Source organism: Podarcis gaigeae (assembly GCF_964106915.1).
Source record: "Podarcis gaigeae genome assembly, chromosome: 2".
NCBI classification, from domain to species: Eukaryota; Metazoa; Chordata; class Lepidosauria; order Squamata; family Lacertidae; genus Podarcis; species Podarcis gaigeae.
In genome coordinates, this window is record NC_139679.1 from 2,719,132 (window position 1) to 2,745,720 (window position 26,589).

General features: G+C 47.2%; 2 protein-coding genes and 1 long non-coding RNA gene across 10 annotated transcripts in view; 2 read left to right on the forward strand and 1 right to left on the reverse strand.

Annotated features, from left to right (window-relative positions):
* NCKAP1L (NCK associated protein 1 like) overlaps positions 1-26,589 on the reverse strand; it is a 68,037-nt gene that overhangs the window by 25,677 nt on the left and 15,771 nt on the right. For all 4 annotated transcript variants that reach the window (XM_083729158.1, XM_083729160.1, XM_083729159.1 and 1 more), the window contains exons 5-22: positions 26,285-26,427; positions 25,221-25,311; positions 23,022-23,159; positions 21,898-21,946; positions 21,336-21,492; positions 20,537-20,593; positions 19,280-19,376; positions 17,710-17,819; positions 16,503-16,635; positions 14,857-14,938; positions 13,780-13,838; positions 10,946-11,091; positions 8,867-8,999; positions 7,927-8,046; positions 5,653-5,792; positions 3,857-3,988; positions 1,204-1,422; positions 305-435 (exon numbers count right to left, since the gene is read on the reverse strand). In XM_083729158.1, the coding sequence (XP_083585284.1) occupies positions 305-435; positions 1,204-1,422; positions 3,857-3,988; positions 5,653-5,792; positions 7,927-8,046; positions 8,867-8,999; positions 10,946-11,091; positions 13,780-13,838; positions 14,857-14,938; positions 16,503-16,635; positions 17,710-17,819; positions 19,280-19,376; positions 20,537-20,593; positions 21,336-21,492; positions 21,898-21,946; positions 23,022-23,159; positions 25,221-25,311; positions 26,285-26,427 (2,137 nt within the window). The remainder of the gene's footprint in view (positions 1-304; positions 436-1,203; positions 1,423-3,856; positions 3,989-5,652; positions 5,793-7,926; positions 8,047-8,866; positions 9,000-10,945; positions 11,092-13,779; positions 13,839-14,856; positions 14,939-16,502; positions 16,636-17,709; positions 17,820-19,279; positions 19,377-20,536; positions 20,594-21,335; positions 21,493-21,897; positions 21,947-23,021; positions 23,160-25,220; positions 25,312-26,284; positions 26,428-26,589) is intronic.
* On the forward strand, positions 16,492-18,223 carry LOC310840100. Its single transcript, XR_014561792.1, has 2 exons — positions 16,492-16,631; positions 18,111-18,223. It is a non-coding gene; the product is annotated as an uncharacterized lncRNA (long non-coding RNA).
* Positions 23,141-26,589, forward strand: part of LOC310840078 (gametocyte-specific factor 1-like) — a 35,974-nt gene continuing 32,525 nt past the window's right edge. For 4 of the 5 annotated variants that reach the window (XM_083729269.1, XM_083729265.1, XM_083729266.1 and 1 more), the window contains exon 1: positions 23,141-23,289. In XM_083729269.1, coding sequence (XP_083585395.1) covers positions 23,190-23,289 — 100 coding nt within the window. In that variant the 5' untranslated portion in view covers positions 23,141-23,189. Of the gene's footprint in view, positions 23,391-26,589 lie in introns of all 5 variants that reach the window. The other variant, XM_083729267.1, reaches the window with a different exon arrangement.

Consider the following 26,589-nt stretch of genomic DNA (forward strand, 5'->3'; position numbering starts at 1 on the left):
CCTGTGCAAAGGAGCAAGGGAGAGCCTATCGCCAATGGTTTCACTGTCAAACAGCTCTTACCATTAAGGTTTTTCCTAAAGTAACATTAGTCCTGATGGCTAGGGCGGGAAAGAACAAGTCTTTGCTATGTGACAGGCACTTGGGTATTTGAAGAGTGAGATCCTGACCCCACCCCTCTCCATTCCTGGACGAATAACCACTCATCGTGGCATCACGGTGGCCAGTCTTGTTGCCAAATTCAGCTCAAGAACCACTACTGCAACTAAGCCTTGGGTGCTCCAGACTGGGTGTGTGAGCACCTACCTGAAACATCAGAAAACTCTTCAGCACTGAAGGTCTGTTCCCCTTCTTTGGGTATACTGACAAAGGTCTGCATTGATGGGGAAAGGACAATGGAGCCCATGCTGGCTTGGCGCAAGAGTGACTCCAGGTACCTGGGAGTGACAGCAAAGGAAACATGATATAATTTAGCTCAACAAAATGCTGCTGGAGGAGTCAGCTGATTAGCAGGTGGGGGAGGGGAGCCATGCCTATGGGAAAACCTTCTTGAACAGGACTTTGGCCCAGAGTAACAACTACCTGACACCTACCTGCCTCTCTTACTACTGCTACTGACCTTTTTTCCATATGCATGAGTGAGGCTGCTCAGTGCTTAGGGAAAGCTCCCTGCATATACTTAGGAGAACTCTCTTCATTAATATCTGAAATATTGGCATTTAAAGCAGATTCAGGGGCTCGTCCTGGGGGGTCTTGAAACAAATTGTGTCCTGCCTATTATGACAGTAAAGGTAAAGGTAAAGGTACCCCTGCCTGTACGGGCCAGTCGTGACCGACTCTGGGGTTGCGCGCCCATCTCACTTAAGAGGCCGGGGGCCAGCACTGTCCGGAGACACTTCCGGGTCATGTGGCCAGCGTGACGAAGCTGCTCTGGCGAGCCAGCACCAGTGCAGCACACGGAAACACCATTTACCTTCCCGTTTAAAGCGGTACCTATTTATCTACTTGCACTTAAGGGTGCTTTTGAACTGCTAGGTGGGCAGGAGCTGGGACCGAACGACGGGAGCTCACCCCGTCATGGGGATTCGAACCGCCGACCATACGATCGGCAAGTCCTAGGTGCTGAGGTTTTATCCACAGCGCCATCCGCGTCCCTATGACAGTACAATGCCCCAACCAGCCCCTCCATTTCCCCAGCCACATACCAGTTGGTATAGAGTGTGGTGAGGGTCTGTTCCCCACTTGCATCCAGGGGCTGGGTCTGCTGCAGAAGCACATTGCGGAGGAGGCGCCCAGTATCCAGACCTATGCGATGCATCAGTGAAACCAGGAAAGTGGTATAGGCCTGCACACCTGCCAACGCTTCTGAGGGACGTGCCAGTTCTGGGGAGCTTGGGTTTGGCTTTGCCAGCCGCACCAAAGACCTGGGGGTGGGGATGTGAATGGTTATTGGATGTACATTGGCCAAAAGAAAAAAGCACCCCAACACCACAGCCCCTACACAGTTGGGAGATTGATGTCATCACTCTGCCTACCTCTCAGGCTAAAGTTTCCCAATATGCAGTGCTATGTTGAATAACCTGTTTTCTTAATGAGCACTGAGGATCAGGTGATGTTCCAGGCAAGGAAGACAGGTGATATCTACTTGGATGTTTGGGACTGAAATCTGTGCTCTACTGGCAGTGGCGGGGGGGGGGGGGGGTGAGGTAGATGGCAGTACGAGAAAAACATAAATGTAGCCAGTGAAGGAGACACAAGCCTGAGTTTTCCAACTGGCTGCCAAGAAGCAGCCATGGGGAGAACTGCAAGGACTGAATGCTGTTGCTTTGGGGGAAATAGTGGTCCTTTGAAAATTAGCGAAGTTTGAGCATCTGCTCCCCATTGCTCAACTAATTAGCCAGCACTGAGCCCAGCCCAGCTCCTGTCAGGGTGATGAGAATATCAAGTGCTTCGCTGTGATCCTGCCAGCTCTGCTCTGGGACTTTAATCTTTGCAGCAATCACTTGATTTGCTGACTTTCTCCATACAGTTACTGTAGTCATAAGCACTTTGCCACAAAGAATGACGAAACAAAAATTAAAATATGAAAACACCTACAATACATTGTTACCCATAATACTTCCACAAAGACAAATCAAAACAGTTTCACAACAGATACATGCTTCTTTAAAAAAGCCCTCAGTATCAAAATAGCACCCTAGTAGGTGTTGGTAACTGAATGGGCATTTTAAAAGAGCAGAAGGCAGTCTCCAGAGGAAACACCCTTTGGCTTAGATGGTAAATGGCAAAAATCCTCGCCTCTGGCATGGCAGTCAAAGCCTGCTGTCAGAACCTGCCGCAATACCTAACCCCAACAGCTTTGCTGATTAAGTTTGGTTTGTTGTTTAGTCGGTTAGTCGTGTCCGACTCTTTGTGACCCCCTGGACCAGAACACACCAGGCACTCCTGTCTTCCACTGCCTCCCGCAGTTTGGTCAAACTCATGCTGGTAGCTTCGAGAACACTGTCCCACCATCTCGTCCTCTGTCGTCCCCTTCTCCTTGTGCCCTCCATCTTTCCCAACATCAGGGTCTTTTCCAGGGACTCTTCTCTTCTCATGAGGTGGCCAGTCTTGGAGCCTCAGCTTCAGGATCTGTCCTTCCTGTGAGCTCTCAGGGCTGATTTCCTTAAGAATTGATAGGTTTTATCTTCTTGCAGTCTCCTCCAGCACCATAATTCAAAAGCATCAATTCTTCGGCGATCAGCCTTCTTTATGGTCCAGCTCTCACTTCCATACATCACTACTGGGAAAACCATGGCTTTTAGTATACGGACCTTTGTTGGCAAGGTGATGTCTCCCCTTTTTAAGATGCTGTCTAGGTTTGTCATTGCTTTTCTACCAAGAAGCAGGAGTCTTTTAATTTCGTGGCTGCTGTCACCATCTGCAGTGATCATGGAGCCCAAGAAAGTAAAATCTCTCACTGCCTCCATTTCTGCCCCTTCTATTTGCCAGGAGGTGATGGGACCAGTGGCCATGATCTCCGTTTTTTTGATATTGAGTTTCAGACCATATTTTGCGCTCTACTCTTTCACCCTCTTTAATTCCTCCTCACTTTCTGCCATCAAGGTTGTGTCATCTGCATTTCTGAGGTTGTTGATATTTCTTCCGGCAATCTTAATTCCGGCTAGGGATTCATCCAGCCTAGCCTTTCGCATGATGAATTCTGCATATAAGTTAAATAAGCAGGGAGACAACATACAGCCTTGTCGTACTCCTTTCTCAATTTTACCCCTTCATGGATCACTGCCTTGCCGTGGCGAAGGGGCTTGAATAACTCAGAGAAGCTATGAACTATGCCGAGCAGGGCACCCAAGATGAACAGGTCATAGTGGAGAGTTTGGACCAAACGTGATCCACCTAGAGGAGGAACCGGCAAGCCACTCCAGTATCCCTGCTAAGAAAACTCCATGGAAGAGGCAGAGGAACCGATTAAGTTAAGTTTTGCTAAATACGAGGTCAGCTAGCTCAAATTGTGAAATCTTACCAGCACATGTTCAGGAGATGCAGTCACCAGGACTGAAGCACTAAGCCAACAGAAGCAAGTGAATGGGACAGAGGACAGCAGCAGCACTTTGGGGGCAGCCAACTTAATTACACATCAGTGTAATTACACTTCAGTGTAATTAAGCAAGACTCAGGTGTTCATATCTAACAAATCCACCCCACTGTCACCTTCCTGCCTATCCCACATAATCGGCACTACTGAGCAAAAGCTGTAGTACATGCGCCATAGCTGTGTACTTCTATGGCTTCTCTCGAGAACAGACCCATAATGAATAGTGCCACATCACTTCCTGCTGCGCCCCTCACGTCCTGTACCTGCTAAGGCGTGTCTCCAACTGGCTGCTGAGGTACTCTGCTGGAGTCACGGTGTGCTCAAAGACAGCAAAACTGGTCACGTCGTTCAGGCTCCAGCAGATCTCAGTCAGCGTCAGGTGCAGCTTGTCCAGACTGGAAGTGGGGGTGGGGAGAAGATGACAGTGGGTTAGAGCAATTGATACCGACTGCCTGGTTTGCAGAGGCAGAGAAGTACTGGCCAGGCGAGAACCTCATCAGTCCAACTCCAGAAGCACTTCGCAGGTCAGATGTAAGAGCCAAGGACAGAAGGAGGGGCAGTAGGATATGCTGTCTTCCCTTTCCCTGCTCTTCTGATTATGTCTGTTTACACACACACAATATGTATATGAAAATGCAACCTATTATAACCAAAATGCGCTATCTCTGGTCAAACAGGCCCAATTATATTGAATATTCAACATGTAGCAAGTCATTTAAAGCATAAAATGCCATTAGTTTATCGATCACTCTCCCAAGCCTGCACTCCACCCCAAAAACACAGAGTGTAGCTGGTTTGGGTCCTCCCATTCATTCCACCCTCTGGTTCCCTAAGGACACCGCCGCCATTCTAGTTCTCCCTTCAGGGAAGCACCCCACCCCACAAATACACATTAGGAGCTATGGATGTTCCCAGTGTCAGACTTGCACGTCACTGCTGGGAAAATTGGAGCTCATTCATTCCACCTCTGACTGTCAAGTCTCTTGTTCGAGAGACCCTGCAGTGGCACCACCGTGCCATGTTTTGTGGGAGAATATTCCACATTTTTTGGGTGGGGGGCAGGATAGCTATAGGCAAGCTTTCTGCCATGTGCATGGGAAACATTGTCCACCTCTGGCTGCTTTAGCCTTATTTACCACTACAACTAAAATAAGACGTGATTGATCTTCTGACTTTAAAACAAACTTCAAAAAGAAGCTGGGGTGGGGGCCAGGAATGCTCCAATTTTGATTGGAGCAGCAATTTTGGAGGACCCTTCCACATGCCCTGCATAGGAAGGTGGGCAGGAAGTAACTAGGGATGTCATCCTCTCCCCCTGGGTGGAAACAGTAGCCTGATTTGCAGAGTCCTGCAACAACCCATTTGAGGATCCCTCCTCCACTGCAGAAAAATATCACTTCCCCCTGTACTGTTTTCCTGACCAAGCTTCCCCTCTCCAAAGCTGCTATTAGCCCTGCTGGGCAGGAAATACATATACTATATTATGTCTGTCTTTTATTTCTGAAATTATGAATAGCTTCAGGTCAGTGAGCAATTTCAGCCAGGGAAAAATGGTGGGAAGTTTAAACATCCCCTTTCTTGCAGCCATTGCTTCAATAAAAAAAAAGGAACTGCCATGACTGCTTTTTAAGTTAAAACTCCAGAACGTAAGGAGATGTGAGAGCATGCACACAACATTTGTTTTGACCCGCCCCCTAGTTGGAGCCATAGAAACACCTTGCAAAACACCTAGGATTAATGGCATTTTCCATGCTAACCACCAAACAGATCTTTGCATGCTTGACTGGTGGGGTGGTATCATTTTAAGTGCACCCTTGGTCCTGTTTTAACCGTATGGCAGTGTTTCTCAAACTTGGGTCTCTAGCTGTTGTTGGACTACAACTCCCATCATCCCTAGCTAGCAGGACCAGTGGTTAGGGATGATGGAAGTTGTAGTCCAACAACAGTTGGAGACCCAAGTTTGAGAAACACTGCCGTAAAGCTTCAATCGTGCTGGTATGAAGAAGTCTAAGCATTAACGTTGCCCATGACGTGCTGCATGGGTTCATTGTGGCCTTACTTGGTGACCAGGCTGCGGTCTTTCCGGTGGCTCTCTGCACCAGGCTTGTCCCTCTCTGGCTCTCCCTTTTTGCACGATGCTTTTTGGGTCCTCTTGTTCCGAGCCTTGCTGATGGTGGCAGCACAGTGCTTGGGTAAGAGCTGGGAGACATACAAGAGGCGAGGAGGGGGTTATGTGTGGGTGGGTGTATTAAGAAAGGGTCTGCTGCAAATCACAAGGTGTGTTGAACCAAAGGGGAAATGTTCTGGAAGGTCTGCAAGCACCATCTCGGTAGTCAAGATGACCCCCAAAATAATTGGTAGTTGTTGAAATAATGAGTTTGTCTATATTTACATTTTCTTGCTTTGATATATGCTGGTTGGCTTGCTTTGATGTTGTGCTTATCTTTGGCCTTGTTTGGGATGCTGGGCTCTAAGCCGAGAGAGGGGAGAAGCTTTGGATAGCTGTCATCTATGGCCTCACCAGCCAGGTGTGATGGGAGGCTCTGGGGAAACTGACATATGCTGCTTTGCTTGGGCGCAGACATGTCATGAGGACCTCTCACTGTTGTGGTGCCCCTCTCGTGTGTGTAAAGCCAGTGAGGCCCTGCACGCTGTGTTATAAGTTTACATCTTTCCTTAATAAAGTGCTAGAACTGGCTATTCTGGCATTCTAGGCATCCATTTTTGGTGACCCTGCACCAAATCACTTGCACAAGCTCTCCTTGGGGTCTGTGGTTCAGAACACAAGGGTAGCAGGGGTGAGGTGGGGGTGGAGAAAAATTATTCCCTGGGCAATCCTTGCTGCAACAGCCAGGCATGGTCTCTGGTCACCAGGAATCTGTACAAGGCAGTTATTCTGATAAATCCTTTGCGGATTCCTCACTCCAGCTGCCCCCTTTTTTGCATTGTGCCTACAGCCACAGTGAACTCCTCTTGCATGTGGGAGTGTTCTCTCAGTGCCAGGGAAATGTGCAGTTTTTGCTCCTTCCCAAACTATCCAAGACTTAACAGGAGCCACTGAGAAGTGAGTGAACCTCTTTCATCATAGCTACACAGCCTCATTGGCATAACTTCACCCTGTGTTCCATTCCATTAAAAGTGTGGAGGATCTCATTGCCTGGGAGAGTGCTGCCTGCTCCACTGACAGAAGATGGAAGCACTTTCCCAGTGAGAAGATGTATCTGTCACAGGGCTTGTGCTCAGCAGCTCTTTCCAATATTTTGATTTACAGTGGTACCTCGGGTTACATACGTTTCAGGTTACAGACTCCGCTAACCCAGAAATAGTACCTCGGGTTAAGAACTTTGCTTCAGAATGAGAACAGAAATCACTGCAGCAGGAGGCCCCATTAGCTAAAGTGATGCTTCAGGTTAAGAACAGTTTCAGGTTAAGAACGGACCTCTGGAATGAATTAAGAACGTAACCAGAGGTACCACTGTACCCTGACAGTATTGAATTGTATTAATTGTTTTGATGAATTTGTTGCTGTTGTTGTTTGCTTCGTTCATATGCAACTGTGTTTGATAATACAGTGATTGCAATGTTATGATGATTATTGTGAGCCACTCTGAGCTCAACATTCCTTTGTCCTGCCCAAGAGACTGCAACCACGATTGTAAGATTTAACTCAGCTTTTGATGCTTATTTGAATGTATTCTAGAAGAGATTGAATTATCAACCTGTTATGCCCGTAAGATCCTTTGCACATCAATGCTCATTCTGCAGACCAGCCAAGAACAAGTACACAACACAGGCCTCATGCAGAGAGGAAGAACAAACCAGATTCATCAAGCCAACAATCCGTGCAGTTTTTTTTGTTTTTATCTGCTCTCATATGATTTTTATACCATTTTATTGTAGTTTTGCCTCTTTATGAGACGTTGGATTTTACTGTGAGCTGCATTGGGTGGGAAATAAATGTAACACAATAATAAAACAGGAGGATTCAAACTTGTCATTCAAAGTGCAAGCTATCTTCAAGTTTCCAAGTTTCAAGTTTCCAAATCAGATTTTATCTACCTGGGTTTCCCTCTTGCATTCCATTTTGGCCAACCATCATTTCTGAGTTCAACATGCCCAGGAAATGTCTGGCAAGCTGAATTAGTCATACATTCTGCCCGATCTTCCTCTGTCCCCTGCCCCATATGCTCCAATCACAGAATAGTGATTGTGCTATCCTATGCTGCACAGAACTCCACTAGGATACTGCCACTTTCCCCACTCTCCTCATGCCAGTCCCAGATCTGCCTCCGATGCCCATTGCCCAGCGCCCATAAAGGAGTTGGCTTCCTACCTGCTCACTCAGGTTGCGCTGTTCAGCAGAGGCATCCAGGATACAAGTGCAAGCCTGTTTAGCCATCTCTTCCAGGAAATTGTTGCACAGCCCCAAGGCACAGCTCTGCAGATGAGGATACTGAACCAGGAAAAGAAAGAAGCGCCTGAGATCTACAAGGCAGCCTTAGGTGCCATGCTTGCTGCAGGTCTCTGCTGGCTGCCCCTCTCAGAGGCCGTGAGTGGGCACTTTCCTTGTTCATTGTCACAAGACAGGGTTAAAAGAATGGGGCTCCAAAGGCCTGCTGTCACGGTAGCCTCCAGGAGAGCAAAGCTCTCTGTCCACCGACAGTGGGATTTATTCTTGAGTAAAGTGAGCATAAATCTGCAGGCCTGCCAGCTGAATCCTATTCATTTTTTAATCCAAAGAAAGGTCTGCCGTGTTCAGTAAGGCTTACTTCCTAGAAAGTTGCAGCTTAAATTAAACAAAAGTAAGGGTGGAATTCAGCGTCACACAATTATGATCCTTCCGTCTGCAAAAGCATTTCAGCTTGCCAGATGGAACAATTTCCCCTCCCCTCCCCATGCTATTTGGGGGTTCTCCTGACCCTCTGGAGGAAATGTGAGAGTCCCATTGCTTTCCTGAGAGTCCTTGTACTAGTACACCAGGTTACTTGAATCTGGCCCTGTATTTTCAAACCCCCACAGAATAAATTATTCAAATAATAAGCTTCATTTACATAAATGAATACAGTGGACAAAGTTCTGCTTTTCTGGTTATCTTGGTGCAGGATTTGACATTTGTATCTCAAAGTGGACCCGGCTCTGACGACAAGGCAGGGGTATGAAAGCCGAACTCATATAAGCCCAGTAAGGGCACTCTCAATGATTTGACACTTGGCGTCTTTGCTCTTTCAGCTCCAGCTGCTTCTCCTTGCCCTCCCCATCCCATGCATACGCACCTCCTCGGGGCACAATGGATGGGAGGCATGGCTGAAGTCGGCACACAGAAGCGGGAAAGCAATGGAATAGCGCAACATTGATGGCTCCTCCATGGTGGATGCAAAGAGTTTCTCCAAGAGGCGCACATAGAAACTGTTAAAGGAAGTGAGACGGCATGAACCAGGGCAAGTGGGAGCAATCAAGGGCACACCTGAAGTTGCCTTACGCAGAGTAAGACTGTAAGTCCATCGAGCTCAGCACTGCATATAAGTATTTTGGGGTGGGGAAGGAGGGTTTCCAAAAGTTATGTACAAAGTAAGTACTGTAAATAATTAAAAGTCACAAAATTTCAATCCATCAGAAAACTCAAATAAAATAATTAAGGAAGCCAGGTTCAAAGTGTGTGTATGGAATGTCAAAGTTAGCTAAAGGGGGTCATGGGTTTTTAAAAGTTGAGAAACCATGGTAGGGGGGTAGGAGAGCTGGGAGGAAAATTCATGTGTGAAAACCAATGCACCCCTTTGGTTTCAGATAGCACATGGATAGACGAAATCCAAGACACAAATTTTCACAGCTCTCTAGCGGATACGTGGCTCATTTACCAGAGGTAAGGTATTTAACTCTGGTAGTGTATACAGTGGTACCTCAGGTTACATACGCTTCAGGTTACATATGCTTCAGGTTACAGACTCTGATAACCCAGAAATAGTACCTCGGTTTAAGAACTTTGCTTCAGGATGAGAATAGAAATCGTGCTCCGGCAGCATGGCAGCAGCGGGAGGCCCCATTAGCTAAAGTGGTGCTTCAGGTTAAGAACAGTTTCAGGTTAAGAAACGACCTCCAGAACGAATTAAGTACTTAACCCGAGGTACCACTGTACTCAATTCTGACCAAACTAAGCCTTCTAGGAGGCTTTTCCCTAAACACATTACTTCTGGTAAATAAACTACCATAGTCGCTAGAGGGCTGTGAAAATTTGTGACCTGGGCTTTTTAGACTCGTCTACCCAAGTACTATCTGAATCCAAAGGGGCACATTGGTTGCCAGATGTGAAATATCTTGGCTCATTCACACTTCCACTTCTCCCATGCCTAGAAAGCAAGGGTCTGGGCAGTTTCTGCTTGACCCATGCTTCCTAAGCATGGGTCTGAGTGGTTTTCCCAGGCCCTGCTCCTTTCCCAGGGAAAATCCGCCCTTTAATGTTAATCCAGAGATCACTCAAATTGCCCTTTGCTCCAACTGAGTGCCATAGAGTGGGTTTTCCCACGGAAAAGCAGCAGGAGAAGAGGAAGTGTGGATAAGCCTTGACTAGAGCAGGTCAACAGAATTTCATAGCTCATTCCCAGCCATACCTGGAGATGCCAGAGACTGAACCGGAGACCTTCTACAAGCAAGGTGGATGGTCTACCACTGAGCTATGGTTGTTCCCCATAGAAGAATAGGTGCTTCTATATGCACCAGTTTTCACCTTCATCCCCATGTCCATGCCTCCTCCTCCCACTCCTTTTGTGCAACCCCTCTTCCACACACACCTACAACCTTGTGCTGCAACTATGAAGCACCCTTTTCCCCTTCTGCCCAATGATGAAGCCACCATTCTCTCCAATTCTGCAGACCCTTTCATATCCCTGCCTTCATCCCCAATACCATTCCCAGGCCTCCTACTCCCTCCTTTTTTGCAAACCCCTTTGCACCACCATTTTCATCTTTATCTCCTTTTTCTTAGTCCCTCCTCCTTATTTTTCTCAACTCACACACCCATTTCACACACTTGCTCATCACCTCCTTAGCACAATCTGAGCCGGCAACAAACAGTACCACACTGCAGCCAGGATGGTTGTGTGAATTGGCACCCTCTTTTCTTCATTCTTTATAACCCAAAGAACCTGCCTATGTTGGGGCCTTTATTTTCTAACCTTCCCTTCAAAAAAAACCCCCAACATTTGCCACGTAAAACCAAACCAGACAACTATGCAAATTAAATGCCTTGACTGCATTTATGCCAGGATGCATGTGTTCTGGTAGCCGACATACTCCACCCTGTGTGCCCCAAATCTGCTCTGCTGTCACTATTCCCTTCCTCCATGCCATATACACACCAGAATATAGAGAGGTCCGATGTCTCGACCATCAAGTCCTCCACAGAGTCCAGCATCTTAGTGTGAAAGACGATGAGATTCATCACCTTGGCAATGTCATGATTCTCCCGCAGTTGCAAGGGAGCCTTACTGACGCTGGTGTATGCCTAGTGGAAGGGGGAAAAAGATATTCCTTGGGAGAAAGAACCCATGCTCTCTGACACTTCACCCTAAACACTGAGAGTAGTACATTGCTGTTGTTGGCATCCCTCTGTCTCGAGACAACGGGGTGTTTTTCCAGGAGCGAAGCCAAACTGCTGGAGAATCACAGCACCTGCTGTGGCTGTAGAGACCAGCAATCTGTAATTGCTGCCTTCCACATTACTTTTGCTGCGTTAGCAACACTGAAGTAAGTGACCTTTCCAGGGCGCAAGCCTGGACAGCGTGTGTAGAGGTCCTGGACTGCCCAGACAACAAGACCTCTTGGCCTCACTGATACAGTTCAAAGGAAAGCAGAGTAACACATTTGGTACCAGCTGGACTGTAGGAGTTGCTGGAAGGAGGCATGCAAAAGGCCAACCAAACATCTTAGGGAGTCAAGATTTGTGTAGAGTTTACTCCTTAGTCTTTGCTTCTCCCAAACATGTCCCACAAGGCAGTGGGTACAGATTTTTCCTTGGGGAATCTTCTTCCAGGATTTTTCCTTGGGGTTTACTCCCGAAGCCTTTCTCATGAATGAGTATAGCCGCTGGGCAGCAGAGGTTTAGGATCAGAGTTTTTCTTCTCCTGGATGGGCTACCTTCCCAGGTTGACAAGCCCCAACAGCAAGATTGCTCTAAATTACAGAGTGACAGGGCCAATTCACATACACATGTACATCATTTGATCACACACTTGACTCTTCTCAACTGAACATGTGACTATCTCAAATGAGCAATATTACATTTTGAGTGTTAATCAAAAAACAGTAAAATTGCACGTGCAGTAATTAATCTGTGATGGCTCATTTACACACACACGCTAATGTTGGACTCAGTCATTATGGAATATGCAGGTTCAGACCTCAGGAATGTGGAATCTACTTTTGTTATTTACTAGAGCCTTGAGATCCACCAACAAGAGGCAGGTCCAAAACAGCGACTTAGCCAGCCAAACACATGTTAAGTGTTAAAGAACAGGATGCCTCTGAGCACATGCTCATCCCAGGAATTTGTGATCAGTTCCCCAACCAAGCTCACAAGTGCTATGCAGGGGACTCCCCACTTACATGGAGGCTTCTGCATACATAAGTGGAATCATGTGAAGTGGGGAGCACCCTCTACACACCCTCTCTGCCGCTCTTTCTCCAATACATACCAAAAATACTGCATCCAAAAATATCCACAACTAGAACTGAAGCTCTGGGGCCGGCAGGAGGCTGGGGGACATGCAGGAAAGCGGTGGCGGCTGCGCAACCCTGCACATCAGTTGTCAGGCAGGGAGGCTGGGCAGCCTGAGCAAAGCCCCGCTGCGCCCCCAGTCTCTTCAGGGCTTCCTCCAGCCTCACTGACATCCTCTTTGGGCCTCGGGAAGGGTCTCCTCATAAGTTATGAGGACTCTCCAGCTTCTTCCCACCATTTCCGGGTTTGAATTGAATTATTTATTTATTTCCCGATGCCGCACATTCCTTTGACTGCACGTAAGTTGAGGGGCAGGCACCTGAGGTGTACTGTACCACTTCTTTCGATATCCCCCAAAGCATTCTTTTTTGGCAACTGAATTTAGGAAAGACTGGAGGTTTTTTAATTGTTGCCACTGTTAAGACAATGGCAGAAGTCAGAAAGCCAATCCGCTACCATAGATGTACCAGATAAATCAGAATACACAAACAGAGAGAGAAACAGACTGACAGACAGAACTTTAGCTAAAGCATCAAGAAATGCTTCTTGATGACAGGAACAACTTTTGTCAATAGAAAGGCCACCTGAGGTCTTCAAACAAAGGCTGGGCAGCCTTGATGCACCTAAGAGGGATGTATATTGAAGCTGGCAAAGGCTGAAAGGCCAACAACTTAGACTTTGCATGGTTACATGTCTTTAGCCCCAGGTGAAAGCCTTCCTCTTTACACAGGCCTTTGGTCATTAAATAATCTATGGCCTGTTAGATGCAGGGGGGGCTGTTATTTGGATTGTTATTATTATGCTATTATTATGCTCTGTATTACTTTTTTAAAAATGCTCTGTAAATTATGTTCTTAATGCTCTATACTGCCCTGGCTTCTTTAGATAAAGGGTGGTATATAAATCAATCAATCAATCAATCAATCAATCAAATAAATAATTCTGTATTTCCAGGCTAGCAGCACAGGCAAAAGACTCTTTAGCCCCTACTTCCTCAGTGTGTGAACTGCAACACAGGGTTTGTCATGTCAGAGTGATTCACAGAGTGATACCTCACTCAGAACCCTCCCACATGAAAGCAGCCTGGCTCCATGGGCTATCTGCAGTCTCCCAGCACCAACAACAGAGAAAGCAGGATAAGGCTTAAATACACGGGGAAGGAGGAGACTTGGGCAGCTTGTTTTGCCTGTTGTTTACCTCTTCGTGCCTCTCTCCTTAAGCAGCTAATTTCCCCTGCTTCTCCTCCTCCCAACTTCTAGGAAAAAATGGATTTCAAGTGGGGATAAACAAGACCAGCCAGCACTCCCCTATGTGTTTGACTGTGATGCCCTCCAGATGCCCCAGCCCCTCGGCCAAGCAGGCAGCATGCAAAGTCCTAAGAGGCAGCAAGGGCTCCCACTGCACAGGACACCGTCTCCACCGGCATGTTGTTGGGGCAGAAGAGGAAGAGGAGCAAATCCTGGCAAAGAATCTCACCTGCAGCCTGAACCAGTCCAGCCGCAGCCCAGAAAATTCAAATTTCTTCTTCTCCTCAACTGCAAAGAAGAAAAGTATTTAACAGAGGCAAAGCCGCTAGAAAGAGCCACAGGGGTATCTCCCACCATTCAAAGGCCTTACAGATGAGAAAATTGCAGTGGGAAGACAGGCCTCCTCCTAGAAAAATGATTTGCCTTCCGACAGCCCTTTCTAGAGGAGTTTATAAAGAGTTTAAGTACCATCCCTTTGTTCCTGGATGAAGTGGGTTCTGTTTTTACTTGCACCTACAACCTGTCCTTATGGGACGCAGGTGGTGCTGTGGTCTAAACCACTGAGCCTAGGGCTTGCCAATCGGAAGGTCGGTGGTTCAAATCCCCGCGACGGGGTGAGCTCCCATTGCTCGGTCCCTGCTCCTGCCAACTTAGCAGTTCGAAAGCACATCAAAGTGCAAGTAGATAAATAGGTACCGCTCCGGCGGGAAGGTAAACGGCGTTTCCGTGCGCTGCTCTGGTTCTCCAGAAGCGGCTTAGTCATGCTGGCCACATGACCCGGAAGCTGTCTGCAGACAAATGCCAGCTCCCCTGGCCTATAGAGCGAGATAAGCGCCGCACCCCAGAGGTCCCCTTTACCTTTTACAACTTGTCCTTACACCAAATGCCAACAGCTTTCCTCTAGGCATCAGGACCCGGTCAACTCCTCGTTAGTACAGTGATAAGTATCCCTGCTTGTCACCCGGGAGACCAGGGTTCATTCCCCAATGGGGAGACCATTGACCTTTATGACTCACCAGGAACCCTGTCAAATCCACACATAGCCTTGAATGTGGGTCAGCCTCTGGGTTCACCTCTCAGAAGCCAAAGCCGGCAGAGCTTCCTTCAGTCAGAAAGATTTTCCCCACCCCACTGCTAACACAAGCAGGATTCAAACAAAACCACACAAATTATGCACAACTTGCCAAAAATATTCCAATCACAAAGCCTAGCCCTCCCTTGGCACTCAATTTGAGTTACTCTTGTACAGGAAGGGTTAAAATGCCCACATCCATCCATAGCAACCTCCAGCTGACACAATAATTACCTTGCTTGATGGTTAGGGATGAGAGTGAGTTCACAAAGGATGACATAATCACAGACTCCTCTTCAGGGCACACAGTCAGGTCCTGCGAGAGGCAATAGGGCTCAGAGATGGGGCCAGTGCTTTATTTGCATTTATATACAGTAGCTTGTTTGCAATGGATTTCAGTGAATGTGATTATTTAATCAATTGATGTGCCAGTTTTAAACCTGTACATCCCTTGAGTGTCTTTGGGCAGTGAGGCTACTCATAAACTCAAGAAATGATGGCCTCAGGACAAGGATATAATCCCAGAGTGCCCCCTTTGTTCTCTTGTATAATTTCTGGCTTGTGAATTGTGGGGAGGCCTGGGATTTTTGTCTCCGTAGGCAAAACGTGTTGCCCCCACTCCCAGCGGATCTGGCACCTCTCCCTGCACCACTGTTGTGTCCACACTGCCACCATGACACAATGGCAGGGGTGAGGGCGTGTTAGTGCTGAGGGCAAGGGCACTGTGGTGGCAGCAACAGTGGCACAGGTGAAGCTGTGGCGCGGCTGTTAGCGGTGCAACAGCAGAGGCAGGGGTTGCACTGTCCACCCAGGGCAAATTGCTTCACCCTACTTCATGCAAGCACCCACCTTGTGAACAGGATTCTGTTCTACAGCATCACAGCAGACTGTGTCAAGCTGCTTTATACCATGCTAGCCTGTTGGTCCATTTCAGCCTTGCCCAGCCTGATGCCCCCCAGAATAGATGTTCTTGGACTAACACCCATCATCGCTGAAGGGAGCTGTAATTCAAAATATCTGTAGGGGACTGGGTTGAGAAAAGCTGCTCTTTTTGCATTGTGAAGGTTCGACTAGATGAGGCTTTTGGACCCTTCCAACTCTACAACTCTTAGATTTGTCGACTCTCACTAGCAGTCTGCTCTAGTATCTGCAATCTGGGAATCTGGAAATTGACAGGGACTATTTGCATGAGGGGACGCGGGTGGCGCTGTGGGTAAAACCTCAGTGCCTAGGACTTGCCGATCGTATGTTCGGCGGTTCGAATCCCCGCAGCGGGGTGAGCTCCCATCGCTCGGTCCCAGCTCCTGCCCACCTAGCAGTTCGAAAGCACCCCTAAGTGCAAGTAGATAAATAGGTACTGCTTTATAGCGGGAAGGTAAACAGTGTTTCCGTGTGCTGCGCTGGTGCTGGCTCGCCAGAGCAGCTTCATCACGCTGGCCACGTGACCTGGAAGTGTCTCCGGACAGCGCTGCCCCCGGCCTCTTAAGTGAGATGGACACGACTGGCCCGTACGGGCAGGGGTACCTTTACCTTTACCTTTATTTGCATGCAAAGCATGCAGCCCTAACACTGATATATGCCTAATCCAGTGTTTCCCAACCTTGGGCCTCCAGCTGTTTTTGAACTACAATTCCCATCATCCCTGACCACTGGTCTTGCTAGCTAGGGATGATGGGAGTTGTAGGCCAAAAACAGCTGGAGGCCCAAGGTTGGGAAACACTGGTAATCTGCAGCATTTTTATCATACTCTGCCCATTCTCTCCTTTCTCACATCTGTTTGGTACTAAGGAATCTCACTGGAATTGGGAGCTCCTAGAGACTACCACACATAATCCCACCAACCACACGTCCGTCTTCCTCCTTCCTTGCAGCTCCCATACCTGGATAATGTTGCCGAGCACCTGGGCATCGAAGTGTGACAAGTACTGTACATGGTAGCGCTGGAGGATATTTTGGTGCCGTCGGACGAGGCGACGGAGCTTTTCCATCAGAAACAGCAGCTCAGCCAGGTAGCTATTGGTGAGAGGCAGGACAGAACATTTGTTTGCTTATTTAAAACATTTGGAACCCCACCTTTCCTTATAAAAAGGCAGCTGACGAATTTTTTAAAAATGAACACAAAAAATAGTGGGGTAAGGAAGAATACACAGTCCCACAGTACACCTACAGAATCATTTCAGCAGATTAATAAACCAATACAATAAATAAAGCAGTTAACTACAACCCAAATGCCTTCTTAAAAAAGGAGATTAAGACTAACTTTCAGAATGCCATTGAAGTCTCATAGATGAGACTTTGGATGAACTGTAGGGAGAGGAGAGCTCGGTTGGTTAAGAGTGTGGTCTGGTAACGCCAGTGTTGCAGGTTTGATCTCCATATGGGCAGCTGCAAATAATCCTGCATTGCAGGGGGTTGGACTCAATGATCCCCAGGGTCCCTTTCAACTCAACCATTTTGTGATTCTATGAACTAGGTGTCCTAGTATGCTGTCTATGTGAGGTTCCCTTGGCTGTTAACACCCACAAAGACACACCTCTGACCTGCCAGCCTGGATACAATACTCCCCAAGTTCATGCCAGAGGAATTTTACCTAATTCCAACAAGCATTAGCTTCTTCCCTTCCCTCCATTCTCACATGGCACTGCCCCAAAATGTGAGACCAAGGAGAACGGTTGTAATCCCTCCTTCTAGCCAGCTCTTAGGGGTACAGAAGCTGCATCCTCCTTTTCACGGGTTCACTCTGCGCTACATGGTCAAGAACTGGAGGGGGGCAAGATCCATCTGTGCTCAACATGCTGGGATCCATCTTCTCCACCTCATCTTCAAGCCACCCCCCCCCCCCCATTCTTGGAACCCACCCGATCAGTACATGTCATAAAAAGATTTGTGGGAAAGAAAAAACGTCACACAAAGAGATATTTCAGGGGCAGGAAAATTGGACTCTAATTCTAGAACAGATGCAGACATAGAACTTTTTAATATCGGAATGAAATTATGATTTGTGTATTGGTTTTGTGTTTCAGGGTCACGTGTATATATGATGATTATTCATAAATAGTTTAAGCAAAAAAACACCCAAATCAGTACCTGTCAGTGAATTCCTCTGGGTTCTTGCTCTTGCTAACATGTTCACTGTGTCGGCAAAGCCAGGTTACCTCATCACGGCAGAAGGACAAGGCCATGAAGACATAAACAGCCTGTTGTGGGGGAAAGAGGGAGAAGGGACTTTGTGAGAAAAATATTCCCTCCCTTCAAATCAGTAAGGCCAGCTCAAGAAAGGGACGTTCAATATGGCCTGACACTGCACATTAACTTTTTAAAAAGCTATTCTACTTAGCCGATGTCCTTGAATTGTGTATTGCATAATGAGAAGCCTAAAATTGGGGGGGGGGGGGAGATCCATCATGCAAATTAATGACATTTTGTTGATTGCAGCTTGTTCTGGCTTATGTTTTCCTGTGCTTCAAATTTTCCTTTTGCTACCATAGTGATGAAGGAGAAAGGGAACATGGAATAGGAGAGACCTGAGAGGACCATCAATATGCAAAGATGAGAAAAGCAGAAGGGTGAAAACTGGAAGCATAAATACTAATGCATGGAATAGATCTACATAGATCTATAAATACATAAATGTTCCTATATAGGATTTCTTTCCTCACACACGCAACACACACACACACACACACACACACACACACACACACACACACACCCTCCTGGAAACTCTTGGTGCCATTTTCCCTCAAGCTCTGCCTGACTGGAAGAAAACCTGCTGGAAGGAAGAGAAGCAGAGAGGGGGGGAGCTGCCTTTGCCATTTAAATCGCACTTTTCATTTTACTCATGACTGGAGCAGCCGGTGGTTAAAAGATGCAACCCGCTGCATACAATTTGGCTTGTAGTGACTGCTGCAGGTGCCCTCAGGACTGCTCAGATACATTATCAAGATAAAGCAACCAGGGAAGCTAGAAATCAGATGGTTTGTTTTTAGTAAAAGCTTTGATTCTCAAGAGGCAGAAACTACATGAATTTCAGGATAAAAACAGGTACTGCTTTTTGGACAACCCTTCCTGCCCTACCTCTTTCTACTGTGGTTTGGATGATGTCAAAAATTAAGCCACTATAGGTAAGGACCACATTCGTATCAAGTCAGACTCGAATACAAGGTCAACACAGCATTTGGCAGCAACATGTGGTAAAGGGTCCTCAGTGCTGGTGCCCCAGCTTTGGGACAGTTTCCCTGCTATGACAGGGGTCAAGATTGATGAGTTATCAGCGTCAGCTGAAGACTTGGCTGTTCACCCAGGCTTTGCTGGAGTTTAACGTCAGGTGCATGGTTGTGATTATTCAGGTTCTGCCTGGTTATACCTTCTTCTGGTTCTGCACTGTTTTTATGCTGTGGTTTTATGTTAACATTTCATTATTTTAATTCGAAAATCAATCTATAATTGCTTGTTTTCAATTAACAGGTAATAAATATGTATACACACCCTTACATTTGGCTTCCTCTTCCCAGGCACACTTACACAGGCAAATGCATAGAGGCTCGCACACACACACACACACACACACACACACGTGTTTGCCCACTTGCCCAGCTCAAACACATCATGCATGCAAGACTGTCTTCTCCCACATTCCCAGCTCTTATCTACTTGCCTTTGGCCCCAAAAGCCCTGGCTCGTTGGCCAGAATGGTCTCCATCTCCCGTACAGCATTCCTCAGGAAATGGCGCCGACCTCGATGCAGCTGCCCACTGTCAAGACACCGCTGGAGAGTTCACACATGAAGATGACAGCTGCCCCATGCCCATCTGACACACCACAAGCAGCAGCAAATGACAATGCCCAGCTACTCAGTCAAGGTACATAGTACCCAAAGCTGGTCAAGTTATTTTAGAACTAGAGGCAGAAAATTGCAATAAAAGCACCATCATCTATTAAATGACGAACAACTGGATGCCCTCGCATGATGCCTAGAATTGTCCACCAAATGCTCAGGCTGGGCAGACTCCTAGATGTGCTGTGCAATAGATGAGGGAGCAGGTGGATGGCAGGACCTCAGAGGGAACATGCAGGAGGAGCTGCAGAAAAGTGGGGCTACCTTTTCCCCCTTCTCCAAAGGAGATTTATGGTGCAATCCTTTACATGTCTATTCAGGAATTAGTCCTACTAACGTCAGTGGGGCTTCAAAGTGGGAGCAAGTGCATACGACAGTGGTGGCTAACCCCTCTTTTGGAAGTCTGATCGAGTCCTCCAAGCAGATTTTACAAGCCCTCCAAGAACTGATTGATTTTGGTAGTGGTGGCAGAAACATACGGTATATAACAAAGCAGACACAGCTAGAGGGTGGGCAGAGTTCAGTTTTTCCAATGGGGAGTCAAACTGTCCCCTTCCTGGCCACTAGACCCATCACTGGATGAGGTGAGCAGAGAGAGAGCTTGTGTCTTAACAGCTTCTTTACACAGATAGCTGATGTGGGCAAGTGTCTGTGTGTGCCTGAGCGTTTGGAATGGATACACCAAGTTTTAGCCACCCCTTCGCCTGGCCCGGCCACCACCCAGAAGGTTGGCCATGGCTGAAAGCAGCGAGATGCCAAAAAAGGTTAGTCACCCCTGATGTACAGGACCACAGTCTTAACGGAGGACATCTAGTTTATAAGGCAAAAGGTGGCAAGTTCAGTAACAAAGGGCAGCTGCTGGAATACAATGAAGAAATAGGGATGATGGGGACATCGGTCAAATGGGGCTGGGAAGCAAATTTCAGACATGAGGGGAAAGGTAAAGCTAGTGAGGCAAAGTATTAAGCAGAAAAGACCTGGTTATCTACTAGGAAAACCCTGGAGCAGCCACAGTGCAGACTTAGGCAGTAACACGGCAGACAAAGCAATGAGCAAGAAAGCAAGGGTCATTCCTACCTGTTTGCTACCGCGTGCTCTTTGCATTCTTTGATATCAGCTATGCGTTTTCCATAACTGTGCAGAGAGAGAGAGACACTGAGATCACAGCCAAACCCCTCCAAAACATTATGTTGTGTTCTGTTGCTTCGTCCATCCAAGCAGAGCCAACTTTGTGCAAGGACAAGTTTTCTAAAAAATTGAATGGTTTTTAAAATCCAGTGGCAAACCCTTCACTTTAAAATGGCTACCCCAAAGCTTCCTTGTCTCTTGTGATGTTTTCCAGGAGAGAACATACTGTACATGCAGAAGGTCACAAGTTCAATCCAGGGCATTTGCAGATAAAGATGTCAGGAAGAAAGTATGGGAAAGGCCTGCATTTGACTCTCTGGACAGCAACTGCCAGTCACAATCAGCAGTACTGGCCGTGAAGGACAGAAGGTGTGACTCAGTGGATGGCAGTTTCATGTATACAGAGGGTGAGCAAATACAAAACAGGAGGACGCTCCCACTCATAAGCACATTTATAACTTGCCTTTCCTCCAAGGAGCTCAAGGTGCTATGCACAGCCCTTCATCAACCCTCACCCCCATTTTATCCTCACAACACCCCTGTCAGGTAGGTTAGTCTAAGAGTTGGCAATTTACCCAAGCCTCACCCAAGTGAGCTTCATGGTCAAGTGGGAATTTGGATCCAGGTCTTCCCAGTCATAGTCTTCACAACTGTACCACTCCTGTGCTTCTAAGATTAGTGCAAAAGAGGGGATTCAAACCTGCCAAAATGTGCCTGTGGGTCTATCTCACCTCTACAGGTCTCTTACCCTTTGATGCTGCTGAAGGCCTCCTCTGCCACTTTGTGAATAGAAAGCACTTCATCCCGTACTAGAGCAATGTAGAGAGAGCCACGGAGAGCTGCCCGCCACAGATCCAGACAGCTTTGGGTAGAGCCCAGGCAGCTGTGGCACAGCAAGAACCCAACTGCAGGGGTAGAAGATGGTCAAAGGCAAGGATAAGGAAGCAATGGACTCCGACCCTCCCTGCTCCGTACAGCACCTAGCCCCTCCCTGCCACCCACTTCCAGGAGCAAAATGAATTGTGCAAATCAAGCAAATGCATTACAAACCATAGCGTTTCTTGCCCTAGAATTTACCTGGGTGCTAAGTTTGTGAGGCAGGGGGTGGGGAACCCAGAGCGCAAGCATATGTCTGCCTATGCCCACTGCGGCCAATGAAGATGATCTTGGACAATTTCTGCACCTTTTGGCTATGATTATCCAGCTCTGGATAAGATTTCTTGCTATACTGAGTCAAGGTTCCAGGTTGACCATCCAGCCTGGATCCTCCCCAGCCTACCAGATCAGCAAAGAACAATGTGGCCACTTACTCACAATCCATCGCTCAAGAACCTCCAGAGAAAGGTATTCACAGGCCATCTGGGAACAGGAAAGAAATATGAGTTTTCTGCCTACAGAAATCTGGTATCATCATCTTCCTAAATACTCAGTGCCTCTACTAAGGTTTTTTAACATGTGCAGCATAATTTTCTACGAGGTCTGGAGTAGCAAGGCCTCACTGGGTGCACATGGGAACCATTTGGTAGAACAGCCAGCAGTTCACTCTCTTGCTTAGAGGTGGGGGGAACTCAGGCCTGCAGTGCTCCAGACTCCCTTTTTGCAGCCTCTGGGACTCTCCCCAAGCCATATCTCTTCCCAAGGCCAAACCCCTTCTCTCTAGGTCACCCCCTTCACTGGCCCTGCTTCAGGCCTTTTTCAAGTGCCCGGAACCATGGAAATACCTCTTGCTTGCCCACATAGAACCTTAACTTGTCTACAGGTGGAAAGGAGCCCACTGTACAAACTGAAGATTCACATCCATTACCCTGCTCTCTTTTCTGTCTCTGTGGCCTCACCCTCTGGTGGCATCATGATTGAGGGGGCCGTGGCCATGATTGAGAGGGCCAGGGCCATGCAACATCAGCACACCCTACAACATGCACACATGACGCCAGTGCCCTCCTGCAGCCTGCACAAGTGATGATGTGTCGTGGGGACACCCCACGGCTTACTCCTGTGACATGAGCACACCCCACAGTGTGTGTGCACGGCTGCTGCAGAACTTTGAGGGGCCCAGCCCCTTCACTGAAAATCCCTTGGTGCGCCTGGGTGGCATGTGCTCACCCCCACCCCGCAGGATGCCCACAAAGCACTGCCATCAAACTGGTTCCACATCCCTGTTCTAGCTCAACTGCCAATAGTAACAGAACTTGTCAGCATTATAGCCTCAATGACATCACAATCAGCTTGCACTGCATGCTGGGAAACAGTGACTTGTCTCACTGAAGTCTGTTGAAACTCAAGAAACATCTACAAGAGGGCAGAGCCTGCATATATGAGCTCTGCTGATCCAAAATGCAGGCCTCTGATTTTAAGATGCTCCAGAAAGCCTGAGTTTGGGCTGTGCTGGAGAGGTAGCAAAAGTGTCACTGTCTCTATACACGGAGACGCTCACCGTGTCTGAACTGGCAGGAGCTAGCATGTTCGCGGGGTTGCTGATCAGACTGAAGAGTTGGTCACTTCGCCACTGATCAGCTGAGTGGTTTCTACGGGCGAAGAGGAAGTGCAACGAAAGAAGTGCATTGCTCACCGCCTGGAAAGAGAACTCTGTTAGCAGCAGGAAATGACAAAACGCAGAGAGACAGAGAGAGAGACAGAGAGAGAGAAGAAAGCAGAACTACATGTTACCCTTGGCACACATGACATGAAGAAGCATCAAGCAGGTGGGAGGAGCACTTAAATCTTCCCATACTTGCTTTTTCTCTCTTGCAAATGCTCCCCTGGAGGAATTTCCCCCACAGCTCAGCTTCAGCCAGATTTACAGGTATTTACAAGGGAAAGTTAAGTATCCACTGATCACCCACTACTTCTCCCCTACAAGTGCCCCACACTTATGTGTTTTCCTCAACTTGTACTCTACCCACAGATGGCAAACTATCATCCAAATATTAACCGAAATTTTAAACTGGATTGACCAATTCTGAAACACAGACACATTCACCTAGCTCCTGCTTGCTTTGGGATCATCCAGTGTTTGTTCAAAAGCTGAATAAATTTGTCCTCCTTCCTCCCCTATCCCTTCTCTACCCCGCCCCGCCCCCCTCCAGCATGTGGATGACTTGATTATTAGCTTTTCTGGTTTTGCAGTTTACCTACTTCCCTCTTTTTTACTTCCTGTTCCAGTCACGGCTGCCACCAAAACTCCCCACACATTTCTCAAAATGTTATTTGTATATACTTGTGAAGCAGCAAAAGAAAAGGGAAGAAGCTCACAATAAGAATTGTAATTGGGCTACCTTCAGCCAACACCATGAGAAATTGGAGCAAAGAATGTTCATTCTCTCCAACTACAGAACCACATTCACCTCCAAGGAACCACAAATCAGAGGTACAGCACATGCTTTGCACACATCACTTCCCAGGTTCTGAGGTGGTGGACTCTCCTTCCTTGGGGATTTTTAAGCAGAGGTTGGATGGCCGTTTGTCAGGGGTGCTTTAGTTGAGATCCTGCATTGCAGGGGTTTGGAATAGATCCCTTCCAACTCTACCATTCTATGATTCAACAAGGTGTGACTGGAAAGTTTGGTGAATGATCACAGAAATCAGGCAGCGAGAAATATTTGAACATACATACGTTACAGGCCTTCAAAGTAGGCCCCCTCTGATACAATGCACCATTGACAACATTCGTAGAACTGTTAGAAACTTCTGGAGGAGTCCTCTTTTCGTATGGCTTTCAGTTCCCTCGTCACAGCAGCTTGGACATGTGAAATGTTGGAAAATCTGTGCCCTTTCATAGCAGATTTCAGTTTTGGAAAAAGAAAGAGATATGATAGGGCCAGATGGGGAGAATATGGAGGGTGGGACAACTCAGTAACCATTTCACATGGAATATGCAATTCTTCCATCATCATTCGGATGGACAAACGCTGATCCCACTTCAATAACTCACGAACTCTGTCAACATTTGCCGTCATTCTGCTCATCAACCGTCTGCCAGACCAAGGGTCATCTTCAATGGTTGCCTCCCTTCATGGAAACACTTAAACCACTCATACACTGGCTTTTGAGTTACAGCTTCATCTCCGTACACAATTGTGAGCGTTTCATGGGTTTCCGATGCCGACTGTATGTTCGAATATTTCTTGCTCTCCAATTTCTATGACCACTCTTTGAACTTTCCAGTCACACCTTGTATGTTCACTTTCCAGTCACACCTTGTATGTTCACTTTCCAGTCACACCTTGTATGTTCACTTTCCAGTCACACCTTGTATGTTCAATTCCTCACATCTCTAACAAAAGGGATCTCACAGGACCAAGCACTGGGAAAGATCTCCAAGATGTTGGAGAGCCACTGCCAGTCAGACTCTACAATTTGACAAGACTAGATGAGCCACTGGTCTGATTCAGGACAAAGCAGCTTAAAGATACTGCATAGAAACCAACACTCCCATTCTTGAGAACACAGCAACACACGCAGGAAGAATGCATGTTCCAAAATCATAATGTGAATCTGGATGTGCTAAGAAGTTAATGGAGATAGAGTCTAATGCTGAGACCCAAATGCCAGGCCTGTGGGCACCACACTGTCCTCATACACTTTCCTTTGGTGCCTCCCAAGCCTCCCACTTCATTCTTTATTTTAATCTCACCTTGGTATGGGGCCCAAACTCTTCCATCAGCTTGCGCAAGGGATTCTCATACTCCAGTATCATCTGACCCAACCGAGGGAAACTAGCATCACTATAGCCAGATAAGGAATGAGTCAGAGGTGTTTGCCAGCAACAGAAGCCCTCCTCCATCACTGACACTGCCCACCCATTTCACTGCAAAACATGACAAGAGTGCTCCAATGACAGAAGCCCCGGGCTCCAGAGAACCTTATTGGGCCAATCCAGGCAACAACACAAAATACAGGAGAATGCAACACCTGGTCTCCAAAAGTGTGGGAGGGTGGCCTTGCAGGAGAAGGGATTCTCATGCTGTGGTGATTACAGGATTATGGGGTGGGGTTGGCCTATTTCACTGCTTTTTTCTTTCTTTCCTTCTTGAAGAAGATGTGTGCTCCCATACTGGTGGTGGGGTGAGGGGAATAAAGAAAAGCAAGGGGATTGCTGAGGAGGAGGTGGAAGCCTGGCTGGTGTTTCTCCTCCAGGATAAGAGACGACTTGAGTGCTGCTGGTGGAAAGGGGCATCATGGAGTGCCCTGTTTCTAGAAAATTTGCAGAAACAAATCAAAAGCATTGTTTTGTAAATTTCTCAAAAGGGTGAAGGCATGGCAGAATGAAATGTGTGGGTCACCACCAACAGCGGTGTCACAGGTATCTGTGACATTTGCACAAGGACATTCCATGCAATCCTCTTGCTAAGGAGGAAAGCAGAGGGAGGAACTGTGTTTTCCATATCAACATACTGGTGTTTAATGAACTTACCTTTCAATAGATGGGCTAGCTTGGGGGGCAAAGAAGTGGGGGGGGGAGTGATTTGTTTGAGAAAATGGTAGGTTTCAGCTACAGATGGCATATTTAGGTTAAAAGTGAGGAATGGTCTTTTAACTATAATAGCATACAATAGCAAAATAGCTGTTGGGGTGGGAGGAATGTTACCTCCTCCTCAATACTTGTCAAGAGAAGGCCAGACATCCACCTGTTAGGGATTGCTATTGGCATTAGGAATGCACTATTGGACCAAGGGAGTGGAATATATGGACCCTGACCCTGATCCATGGATCATCTCATGGGTACACTGGTACAGGCCAATCAGGGCTTTGCGGTCATCAATTCGAGAAAGGAGTAAGATGGCAGATGCATAGGTGACAATCAGGTCAAGGTAATTCTTGGTGAAGTCATAGTTTAGATGCTGCAGAAGGAAAGAAAAATCAGTTTTATTTATCTAATAAAAAGGGAAATGTATTGACATCTTCATCAACTCTGGGCAGATTCTGACTCCTGGCAGCAGCACTTTTCTTAGAATCTCAGCGCAATCTGCTCAGGTAAGGAATGGTGGACCTGTGGCTCTCAA